General features: G+C 40.1%; 1 protein-coding gene across 6 annotated transcripts; it reads right to left on the bottom strand.

Moving 5' to 3' along the window:
* Positions 1-1,343: 1,343 nt before the first annotated feature.
* On the bottom strand, positions 1,344-12,020 carry SFT2D2 (SFT2 domain containing 2). Of its 6 annotated transcripts, XM_050332618.1 has the most exons (9): positions 11,742-11,910; positions 11,152-11,238; positions 10,742-10,827; positions 9,613-9,694; positions 7,585-7,620; positions 7,396-7,454; positions 6,621-6,650; positions 5,940-6,020; positions 1,344-3,323 (listed from the first exon to the last, which is right to left on the bottom strand). In XM_050332618.1, exons 1-8 carry the CDS (start codon positions 11,850-11,852, stop codon positions 5,981-5,983), a joined length of 531 nt encoding a protein of 176 aa, XP_050188575.1. In that variant the 5' UTR covers positions 11,853-11,910; the 3' UTR covers positions 1,344-3,323; positions 5,940-5,980. The 6 variants fall into 6 exon arrangements, 4 of the variants coding, with proteins under 4 accessions (XP_050188575.1, XP_050188576.1, XP_050188574.1 ...); XM_050332619.1 differs by lacking the exon at positions 11,742-11,910 and adding an exon at positions 11,925-12,020 and having other exon boundaries at positions 1,344-6,020; XM_050332617.1 differs by having other exon boundaries at positions 1,344-6,020.
* Between the last annotated feature and the right edge of the window lie 48 nt (positions 12,021-12,068).

Below are 12,068 nucleotides of genomic sequence, written 5' to 3'. Positions count from 1 at the left end.
TTCCAAGGGTCTTGTCACTGAATTTGAATGCCGGTGACTGTGAATGCAAGATCATGGGATTCAGGAACTAGATGATGTAGCACAACTGATAAACCCTTTCAGAGTATTTCTAAGGAGCAAAGTCATTCAAGAACAGAATGCACTTTTCACAGAGGGCAGCTGATCAGTGTTTAGGGGTTTCAAATGAAGATTTCACTCCTTTTTTTTTTTTTTTTAAATCATTCAAGTATTAAGACCTTAGCATGAGAATGATGTGGCAAATTTCAACAATTTTGTTGTTATGCAGGAGGTTGAACGAGGCAAGCAAAATACCCCTAAGCTGTGAGATATGGGAAGGATTAATTGTCCTTTTAGGAATCGCAGTTGGATTGATATGACATAGATGTATCAAGCTTTCCTGACATTCCTTGGAAGCTCTATCCTTTTCAAAGAGATAAAATGCAACCCCCTAGGTTTCCATATTACAGGAAGACAGGCTGCTGCTGCTGCTGCTTCTACAAACACAACTTTAGAGTCTCCCGTAGGACAAATTTCAGGTGAGTCAGCTTTGAGACAGAGACTGTTTAGAAGAACAGTCAAAAAAAACAAAACCAAAAAAGGTAACACAGTCTCCCACAGCACAAAAATTTCACCACCACCCCTGCAAACAAAAAAACCCAAGCCTGCAACTGCCTGCCAACCAGGAGAAAGTATAAAACACCCTGAACAGCCTGATGCACAGCCTTGACACACTGTCAAGGAATACTGGGTTATGGTAATAATATTGGTTTGGAATATCCAAACCACAGCAAGTGTTTGGACACGCATTAAGCACAAACTTAAAAGGATCAGCTTTCTGAAAGTTAAAAAAGAATTGCCTCTATTTTTAACACACATTCATAAATCACTGGCATTTTACTTCCAGTGTACAATCAGCACTCAGAGCATATTTAGTTCAGAGGCATGCTGCTTGCTGTTGTCTTTGCTGACAGAATGCTATCAGGCATCCTTTGCTCTGTAGCATGGACTAATGATAGTTTGTTGGCATATCTAGGTTGATTCTTGAAATAAATAAATAGGAAGTAGTAAAAATATCATCCCCACCTTAACAACTCCAGTTGTGCCAACCAGTTGTCTGGGTGCATGCAACTGCTGGGTGAAGCTCCGGCACAGCAGCGGTCACACAGAAACTCCCCTCAGAAGTACATGTTGTGTGCACAGCAAAGGAAGTGAGGACAAGACAGTAACTTCGAAAAAAAAAACCAAACACACAAACAGAAGAAAAAAAAGAACAACCCAGAGCAATTTCAGCATCACTTGGAGAATTAGCATCATTAAAAATGCCATATTAACCAAAAGAACAATTCACTTAATGCAATGAAAACTTTATTGAAGGAAAAAACCAGCACTTGCAAAGATTTCACTTCATTACAGAGAAAGCTGTACATTAGGGAAAAAGGTATTTATCAAAGTAGAAATAGAACAGTGTAAATACACAGAAAAAGGACAGTAGCAAACAGAATCGGTAACAGTATAAAATAACGTGGGGAATTTCTGAGTTTGGTTTTTATTTTACAAAACAATTCCACAGCTGTTAGAAAAATTTAGTGGTCACATCACAGCAAGGCACGTGGTTTTAAGAAAATACACCATTTCTGTGCTTTCCTTCCAACATGGTTAGCATTTGCTGTGGTTGTAAACATCAGCATTAAGACAAATGTGTTTAAACATCCTCCTCAGTTTTGACAGTCTACAATAGCACAGTGATCTTACCTTCATGAACATGATTAAGTACCAAAATTAAGCAAGACAGTGTTCTCAGAAGTTCCGAGGCTCTTTCAATCTCTGAGCACACAGCAAGAGGGGACGAGCTTCAAGCACCCACACTGCTCCACAGGCAGTTCTCAGAACACGTATTTCTGACCACTCGTAAGGGACAGTGCCATGAGCCTCTAAAGGCATTGCTGCCTCCACCAGCTGCATCCACCCACAGGTTACGATAGATTCAAGCCCATCATCCTGTTCCTAGCTGGAAGCCATCCCATAGTAGTCTGCAGCCTCCCTCAAATTTGCATATTCACCTACAGAGCCTAACACACTTTCTTTTTTAAAACATGATTTCTGAAAAGACTTTCAACTTGGTGGAGAAAATATTTCTTGCTTTTTTGTAACAGCTCATGAACAATCTCATTACTGTAAATACTAAATGAGATGAAGTTGTTCACCTCATCAGTGTCTAATCATCTCAGATAGTACCAGCATTCACAATGGACTTCATGACATAAAACAGAGCAAAACCTTGAAGTAGTGAAAAAAAATTCCCACATTTCAATGTATAGAGTCTCAGTACTTTGGGAACAGATCACCACCACCCTTCCCATTTCCACTTCTACAATAGCTGGAAAGTCAGCTGATCCCAGATAAACACATTTCTTGCTAGAACTGTATGCTAAGGCTGCTTGGTTGAGGTTATGATATCTGGACTGCAAAAACTAAAAAAAGTGGACAAGGCGACCAACAGTGAGGCTAGGCAAAAAGCACTTTCTGGTAGAACACCAAATCCTACTGGGATAGGCACCCAACCTCATACAAGTTTCTTTAGGGAAGTCAGCCTTGAGTTAAGTGCTGTAGGCAACTGAGCAAGGACTTTGGGAAGGAAGGAGCCTTGTGATTTCAACCACAAACATCTCTATCTGCAGTGGACTGTAAACAACAAATATTCTTGCCTTGAACAACATTAAGATAGAAAGCCTCAGAAATGCCCACCATGCTTCCTGCCAAGCTGATAACCAAAGCTGATGATATTAAAACTTAACACAAAGTAGTTTTAAAGACAAAAAAAAAAAAACAAACCAAAACCAGCTTTAATGGTATAATCAAAGTTAGATTGAAAACTAGTCAAAAGGGAACATTCATATACTAGTTTACTCCATGGTTATGTAAAAATCATATAAAAAAAAGTACTTCAATAAAATGGAAATTTCTTTTGCTGTTAAACTTGGCAACAGCCTGAACACAACTACTTATAAATGAATAAGAATCTAAAGAGTTTTGATCTGATAGAGCTATTTTAAATCAAAACTGCTTGTAGATGAAGCAACAAACCCTGAGTATGTTTCACATATTGGCAAGAATACAGCAAATTTATGCTACTATCTGACCTTCACAGGAACAGAGCACAACACCAAAGGGCAACCAAAACCCTAGTGGCACTCTGGTGATCCTTGTGACTTTGCCATCTCTCCTTGGGTTTCCTTCCTTTAAGGGCACAATTGCTTAGCCTCATGTGCTATGCAGTCAAATAAAGATTTGTTCTTCTCTCTTATTCAATAAAGGCTGTGGAGCTGGAATTACAATTTTAAAAATGATAGGATGGGGGAAAGAAAGAAAGAAAAAATTAATTTAAGCTTACCTGCTATCTATTGGTAGTTTCATAAATTTTCTACTTCTAAGTGGCTGTATTCACAACAGTCACCTCAAAGGTTCCAGTTAGCCAATATGCAAGTTGAAAAAATAACATTCAGCACACCCAAATCTACTGTTCTTCTAGAGGAACTGCTAGAGACTCAGGCTACCACAATCCTACCCAAGCTAGCCAAGGAATAAGCAAAAGGCTTTTACTCCTTCTAATGTGAAGTAATCAAAAAAAAGAACACCAGAAGTCAAGTTCCATTATCTTGGCTGCTGATGAACCTGGACTGATGATCCCAATTAACATAACTTTACTGGAAAAGGAAAGCAGACACAATGTGTACTATACTTGTAGCTTTTTTCAGGAACACCCAAAAATTAAAGAAAGATTGGAATGTAAAAGGCATTAGGGTTGCATTTCAATTTCCTCTATACAAAGGAATTCTGTAAACATTATCAAAGTTCTAAGAAAAGACTAACACATGTCCTTTGACAGATGTAAATCAGGTTTTGAACTTACTCCCTGACAAAACACATCAGTTTAGATACTTGTCTTAGATTAGTCAGGGAAAAGAAATATCAGTTTTCTTTATTTCCCAGTCTCCCTTGCGCATTTAACCAGTTCTACTTTTCCAGAAGAGTAATAGTCAACATAGTTTTTTCAACACTAACTTCCAAGTCCTGGGGGAGAAAAAAAGCACTAGGACCTAGCACTTGAACCTTTATAATTAATTTATCCCAACATCAGTGCCATGTTTTCAAAGTGATATTTTCCATTCAAATGCCTTTGTAACAGTAATTCTGGCCAGCTGGAATTCACAGAAAGGTTGTTAAAATTTCCCTTTCATACTATCTGCAAAAGGAAATCCTTTATTTATTTTTTTTAGAGAATCTAAACAGCTGGACGGTACTGTGCTTTATAAATTACCAGAAGGACAATTAAGTTTAAGATTTTGGAATAACTCAATATTTTAGTAACTTTCTGGAAGCCACAGATTTATTTGTCTTCACTGTGGGCTTATAATTTATTGCCAAGTAGATCTAGGTTTTTTCCTACACTAAAATCTTTGTGGTATAAGTCAGGGACATACTTGCTATGCAAACATGATGCTCCCAAATGACTAAACTCTTGGTAGATGGAGCAAGAGAGGCTTCAGTTCCTACCAGAGTCCACTGGATAATCATAATCTTAAACACTGACTCCAGCAAGACAGTTCGGTCAGAGGAAAGGTGACAGCAGTTAAACAGTACCTCACAGAGCAGAAGCAGGACTATGTGCTAAGATATTAAACAACTGACCACTGTAATGGTTTGGGAGTAAATGATTATATGTAGCTCAGAAGATAAAGAGAGTGGCCTTGGAATTTGGATACTGACTGCTCAACATTTGTTAGGAGCTGGCAGCTAGACTGTTACACACTTTCTTTGCTAAGACAGGTAATAGAAAACTGTACTTTCTCCTCAAAGCAGAGGAAGTTCACTAGTATGTGCCAGAGTTTTAGGAGAAACAAAACTGATCCCACTTACAAAAAAAGAAATGTTGGAGTTTTAACTTATTTCCTTTCAGAAGAAAATGTATTCTCCCCGGCCCAAGTTGCTTAAACAACAGCCCATATCCACCTTATCACAGTTTGTCCTTTGAGGAAGGACATCAATAAATTCTCTCTCTGCTTGCCTATCAGGCCCTCAGCTTTGCACTGCTTCTATGCCACAGCTGAGGGAGAAGAGAAGCACCTTGCTTTGTGTGAAAAATTGCAGTTTCCCACCTTGTATATATTGCCATTAGTTGTAAGCAAGGCAAAGGACTCGGGTTCCCAGCAACTGAAAAAATCAATTAACCTTATTTTACAAGTGCATTTTCTACAGGAACAAGTTTTTACAGATGAAAATATCCCTTTCACATATTTTAAGGAAACACCATCCATATAGACTGAAAATTAAATGCTTCATTAAAGATGCAAACATTTCATGGTTAGTCCCAAACTGTCTCTGAGTTTATAATTAAATCTTTTAGAAGTCTCATAAACCTAAAATTTTGCCAAATAGACGGGAAAAGAAAGAACACCAATATTCCATTATCCAAGACAAACAGGGCAAAGATTAGGGACATAAGGCTATTTAAAAAAAACCCCAAGTTGTCAGTAAGAAATCAATTTGCAATTGATTTCTTTTTCTTGAAAAGGAAATTTTTCTTTCTTGAAAAAGAAATTTCTTTTTCTTGAAAAAGAAACTGCCTAGACTGCCACAGTCCCAACAGAGCCAAGGTCTTCATTTTACAGGCTTCGTGTATTACTTTGAAATATTTGCAAAACTAAACACATGAATTTACTTAAGTATTATCATAACAAATTTTGGATTTCTGCCCAGTTCTTCTGCTAGACTGAATTTCACTTGATCACAAGCACCCTGTGATCAAGACACCGTTGCTTGCAAACCCAAGCAATTGCATACACTGGATGTAGCACAAGGAGCTTCTAACAACAAGCTGAGAGGCACGTGTTTTAAGAAGTAGGAAACTACACAACACGGTGATCTTAACACAGTTCTACCTAGAAATTCCTAGAACTTTGTGAAGCATCCGGTATTCCTGTTAGGACAGACAGACTGAAATACATTTCTTCACAGCATCCCTACAGGCAGGAGAGAGAAAAAAAACCAACAGTCACATTAGTTACGCTGGTTGATGAGACTCATTCCGTGCTGCCTATCACACTGACACTGAGGACTGTAAAGATCAGCTGGCCATGGGTTGATTGAACTAACATAATTTGCATGACTGCACAAATGCTTCAGAGACAAGTGGGCCTGCTGACTGTCCACCTGCACACCCACAGTGGAAGGGACACCTGTAAGGCTGCACTGAGGCACTGAAGGCCTCCGTGGGGCTGAAGGGGCAGGAGAGAGAACTGTGTGCTCAGACACAGCAGTGCTCATGGGGGAGAACGGGAAAAAAAGGTACACAGAAGAACACACTTGTTTAGTAGCATTTGAACCAACATTTAGGCATTCCAAAGGCAAGCCTTAGGTTCAGCGCGTGGTCAGCAGACTCACGTATTTTTTTACTTGTGCCCTCGCACTACAGAAGTTGTTTAGTTTTATTTTCAGATTTAACTACATGGATTGCCTACACCATGGAAAATCCTCTAAAGCCACATACTACAATGATCCTATAAAGCAATCTTCTGTATCATTAATTAAATGATAAAAATTAAGGGAGTAGGGAAGCTTACCTTGCATATGGTATGAAGGAAATGCTATACCTAAGAAGAAATAGTTTTGAAAGTTACTCTTAATGTCAGATTTTATTAGTCACAAACAAGAACAACCCTTCTGATACTCTGAACTAAAAGATACACAACTAAAGTGAAGCTTTGAGTTTATGAGCAACAGGAATAAGTATCCTTGCAAGTCATCTTAGCCCAGCCAGGCTGTGAAACACTGTGGTAAAATAGGGGGGCATGTTGTGGAAGCATTTTAAACATAGCTCTCCTGCATCCAATATTCTTCATGCTCCAACACCTACAGACAGGCAAGATTAGTCTTGAAAGCTGGCTATGTGTTCATATCAATTTGTGCACAAGTTCAGTGACCTTGCACAGAGCATATGTTAACATGAAGAACACTGATGATTTGATTGGCATAGCTGGGTCTCCAAACAAGACAAATTCAGGAGAGTGTAAAGGAGGAACACCAGGTAGTAAGCAACAAATTGATTTAAAAGAGAAATTAAAAAACCAGTTTTACTTCAAGCTCATGGAAATTAAACATGTTCAAACGAACTTCCTTCAGAAATGGAGCCCTGGGCTCCATCTATAAAGCCTCTGAAGTGGTGTGAGAGATCAAAAGGTGGGAACAGGTCAGCTCCTCACTGATGCATTGCCTAGAATCTAGGGGAATGACAAGGTAAAAATTTTCCTTCCCTCTAACTCATGCAAGGTCAGAATCCACTCAGCTACCAATGTCAGGTGCATAAGAAGTGGAGCAGGTGAGGAGGAAATCACTTACCATGCCATGGCAAAGAACTGTAAGATGCAGAAAAGGAGCGCGAGTCCTGCCTTATGCCACTGAAGGAATAGAGAAGGGGGGAGGAGGGAAGAAACACAGCAGAGACAACAGTGTAAGAATCTTATTTTCAAATTATACTCCAGTTATATTGACTCCAGATATATACACATATAGGATTCAGGTACTCACCCAAAAAGCAGAACACAGTGTTAGTATGAGGCACAACTAGAAGAAAACAAAGAATTTCCATTAAACATAGAAACAACTCCAGTTTTTATAGATACTGTAACACTGTAACAGGTTCCTTCACAGAGACAGAAAGGGATTACATAATTTCATTGTTTTATCCTATCCTGCATATGAGTTCCTCGTATTTAAAATGATCTTGCTTTCACATTTCTGAAACAAATTAAAGAAATTAGGAAATATCAGCCTGGTATCTCCAGAAAATAATTCTGTGGCTGCAAAGGGACATCAGCGGGTCCCTGCTTCATGCCACACACTTCTTGGTGTCATAGGCACACACCACACTTCATCATTTTGCATGAGTAAGATCAGAGTTGTACCTGAAGAGTCTTTCTGCCTCTGCATGTGCCACATTTCCTGATGATTACATGGTTACCACGGGGTTGAAGTTGAGTCATTACTAAATGTTTACCAACTACAACTGTGATACACTTTCAAGAACTTTGGGCTATTACTTAGTAGCTCTCCTGTTTATATATATGAAGTCCAGCCCAGTCATTCAAACCAGTGCTTTTTCTTTTTTCAGAGTTGCACTGTGTCTTTCTTTACTACAGTAAAAATCTTGAGGGAGTATTAGGCCCTTTTGGATTATTTTCTGCTTTAACCCTCAGTTTTAACAGAAGCTGCCTATTAGTTAAAAGTTTTCATTTTCCATTTAAGGCACAACAGCTCCTGACAGATGCTGATAATTCATCTTTCTTCATCAACATCTACCAGCCTTAGATACACATGTACCATTGTGGTACTAGAGATTATAATGTGCATTTTTCTGCTTGAGTGGGAAAAACAAAGATATAGTACTGCATATTCAAGACAGTAACACATGCAGTTCCAAAGAAATGATGCACTTCACCTCACCCATGATAATTGACTTTAGATGTAATTTTTCCATTAGTTTTAAGGTGGTGATTTGTATAAATACTGCATCATACATTTAACAACTGGCTTTATTCCAGAGAACAACATTCCAGGCATTCTCCTGACTTCAGGCATCCTAAATGCATACAAAACACATAACCACGCAGTAGGCTTCTTGCTTGGATCTGCAAGCATGCACAGTCAATTTCTCAAGCTCTGCAGCATCTCAGGATGTTTAAAGAGAAATTAGGAAGTGCTGATGCCAAGCAAACACTCTGAACACATTCAGACTGAAAATGGGAGGACAGTCTCATGCAAGTTATACCACCTTCCAGATTTTAGACTCACCAAGAGAAAATGGGAAAGTTGCAGAGACAAAAAAAAATTCACTTTAAGTCTGAAACTTAGCAGCAACTTCCAGGCACAGACACACACAGTAGGCTTGGTACAATTTCCATCTTCTGAAAATAAAAATAATTCTAAGGGCTGACTTCAGCTAAACATGGAATTTGCAATTTCATTCTGTCATACAAGTTTCAAAACCTGAAGCTATCAGCCAGCTGTGATGATTCCTGTATTTTTAATGCAAGGTGACCACGGCATAGAGTTCCCTCCGTTGCTTAGTCAGCAATAGATGATTTTATCAAGGTAGAAATATCTACACGGCTCTTTTAAGCAAATCAGATAGAATATAAAAAGACAAAATTATGAAAAATAAAATATCTAACAACGTCCATAGGAGTAGTTTCCCATCTTTCATTTTTTAGGAACTCTGTAAATACGATGTTGTGACCTCAAGCACCCTAAAAAAGCACCTGCATGGTACACACACACACCAACCACAGGCCCTTAATGCCCATTTAGCATAACAATCTGGCTTCCTCTCAGTCTTTTGTAATAGAGCTGGTGGTTTTCTGGCCCTACACTTACCTTTCCACTATAGTTGATCTGCAGGGTGTTTGATGCTTTAAGAAAAGAGAAAAAAAAAAAAAACACAAACACCACCCACAAACACATCCTGAGACATAGTGAGATCAATGCATATGAAAAGACTTTACAATGAATATTGTTTACAAGTTTGCATGAGTTAAAACTGACTCCTGTGCTACTTACTAGCATAACAACAGTAGCAATCAAACGTGTAGGCTCAAACATCCTTTTCAATTGTTTCATTGGTCCCATAAGAAAAAGAGTGCTGTGAAAAACAAACCAGGATGAATACAGAGGTAAGAAAGGCAAAAGTTAAACTAGATAAGATTAAACTGTCTGCTGTAATGCAGGACATAAGTACACTACAGAATATATGAGACAAAATCCATTCCTGCTTTTCTTTCTGCAGAGTATTTCTAATTTTATTCACACTTGTTCAGTTAAAATCAACACCAGCAGAGCAGAACTATCAAATTAGTAGCATAGGTCAAGGTCAGCTCCAGTTAGATCATTCTTGACAGATGCTTTTTTTAACCTGCTTTTCAAAAATGCTTTTTAAATCTGCTTTTCAAGAATTACATCCACAGAAGTTCTGCATGGATTGCCAGGTAATCCAGCTCCATTCCCCTATATAAAGGGCTGTTTTCAGGCCTGGATCCATTCTCTGATCCCTTACCAGATCTGCAGCCCTCATTTAGGGCCCTGGTGATGGATACTGCATGAATTATACAAGGTGAAACTTTTATCTGAAGTGATATTCCTGTCTCAAAGATGTTATTCTGCCTCATTAGTATATTACTTTCAATTCCATTATTTACACTTTCTAACATGATGCTAAGTTTCCTCTATCATAGAAAGTTGTGTCTGTCACAAAGTCTGTGGGGCTACGCTTCAGGAAACTTGAAGTCCCAACAAATATGCTTGCCCTGATAGACAAGACTGCCCCAAATATATTCACCAAAACACACAGAACATTACCAAATGTAAAATGGCAAAGAATTATTATTAACTTGGGAAGGAGGAACCAACAAAATCAAAAAACCTCAATGCTCAAAGCATGAGTTTGATTCTTCTTTACTGGTGAGTAACTTCTACCTTGAATGCATTACTAATAACAATAAAAAAAATTAAAATTTCCTTTACCATTTCAGGGCACAGCTGGGAAAATGCTTTACAATTCAACAAGAAAATTATCTACAAAAGCAAATCTCAGGCAAATGCAACAGCTTCTACCACTTATTAACACATATGCACTTTCATTCTGCTTTTGTTTCTCATCTTTATTATGGAACCAAATTATAAAGATTGTTACCTCCCAATAGACGCAATATTCCCCAGAGTATAAAACACTGCAAAGAGAATCAGCCCTTTCTTTGGTATCCATAGCAGACAACTACCCTAAAAAGGAACATTAGAGAGACAGGAGGGTGGAAATTAATAGCTTTTAAATTGAAAAAGAAATATATCCCAGAAATATCACATCACAAAAGAAACTTAAAAAAAATAAAAATAAAAACTTAAACCCAAATGGCAGAATCACACATAAAAAAGTAAATCACATTTATTAACATTTCTGTTAAGACTTAGTGTATCTAACAGGAATAGAGTCAGACGTCTTCCCAGAGACTCAGAAAAATCAAGCAACGGCACAGAGCAAGGCTGCAATCCCTGGGTTCCTGAAACTCAAATACTGGGGAGATCTGGCAAAAAAAAAGTCCTTACCAAGAGCGAGCACAGGCATCCTATTGCAAAACACGCAACGAAGCCTTTCACTCGGGTGCCCCAGCCTAAAGAAGTTGAATCAATAACCTGAAAACGAGGAGAAAAACAAAAGTGAAACTTATTCCCTAGTAGACCTTGCCTCCTATCAAGTGTGCAAACTTCCTCTCGGACGCTGTGTCCTATTCCGGCACCCTCTCCCGCGGCCCGCGGGAGGCGCGGGGGATGCGGCGGGACCGCCACCCGCGCTGGGGACCCGCGGGGTCCCGGCAGGGCAGGGGGGGCTGGGAGAGGGACCGCCCGCCCGCCCACGCCGCGACCGCCGGCACCGGCGACTTTCCCGCTGGGGCTGTTCCGCCGGCTCTCCAAACACACCGGGGAGGGGGTTGTTTGGGTGCCCCCGCTGTCCCCGCACACCCCCGGCCCCGGGCGGTACCTCGGCCAGGCCGCTCGGCTCCTCCGCGTCGCGGCCGCTCAGCACTCGCTTCAGCTTGTCCATGGCTCCGCTCCCCGCCCGGCCAGCCCGGCTGCCCTGCCCTTCCCCTCCCTTCCCCTCCCCAGGGACTACCAGCTCCGGCAGGCACCGCGCCCACCTGTGCTCCCAGGTACGGGAAGGCCGGCGGGGCGGGGCGGCGCGCGGGCTGACGGGGGATGTAGTCCGGATGTGGTTGGATCCCATCTCCTCCCATCCCTTTCGCGTCCATCACTCGGCAATAGCAAAGCTCATAGAAACAGTGATGCAGACTTCATTTCGCTCCCACTACTGTGGCTCCTACCCTGGTCTGAGAGAGTCTCCACTTTATTTTTGTAACTAGCCAGGGCGGTCTCCTGACAAAGGCTCGTGGATGCAACATCTTACTAGCAGGCAAAATTCGGCATCACAAGTAGTTATTTATTTTGCTCAGTTAAAAACAAAACTA

Source organism: Myiozetetes cayanensis, unplaced genomic scaffold (genome assembly GCF_022539395.1).
Source record: "Myiozetetes cayanensis isolate MyiCay16 unplaced genomic scaffold, myiCay2020 scf5-8, whole genome shotgun sequence".
Classification (NCBI taxonomy): domain Eukaryota; kingdom Metazoa; phylum Chordata; class Aves; order Passeriformes; family Tyrannidae; genus Myiozetetes; species Myiozetetes cayanensis.
The sequence above is the reverse complement of the archived record's forward strand: the minus strand, read 5'-3'. Positions and strand labels throughout refer to the sequence as shown.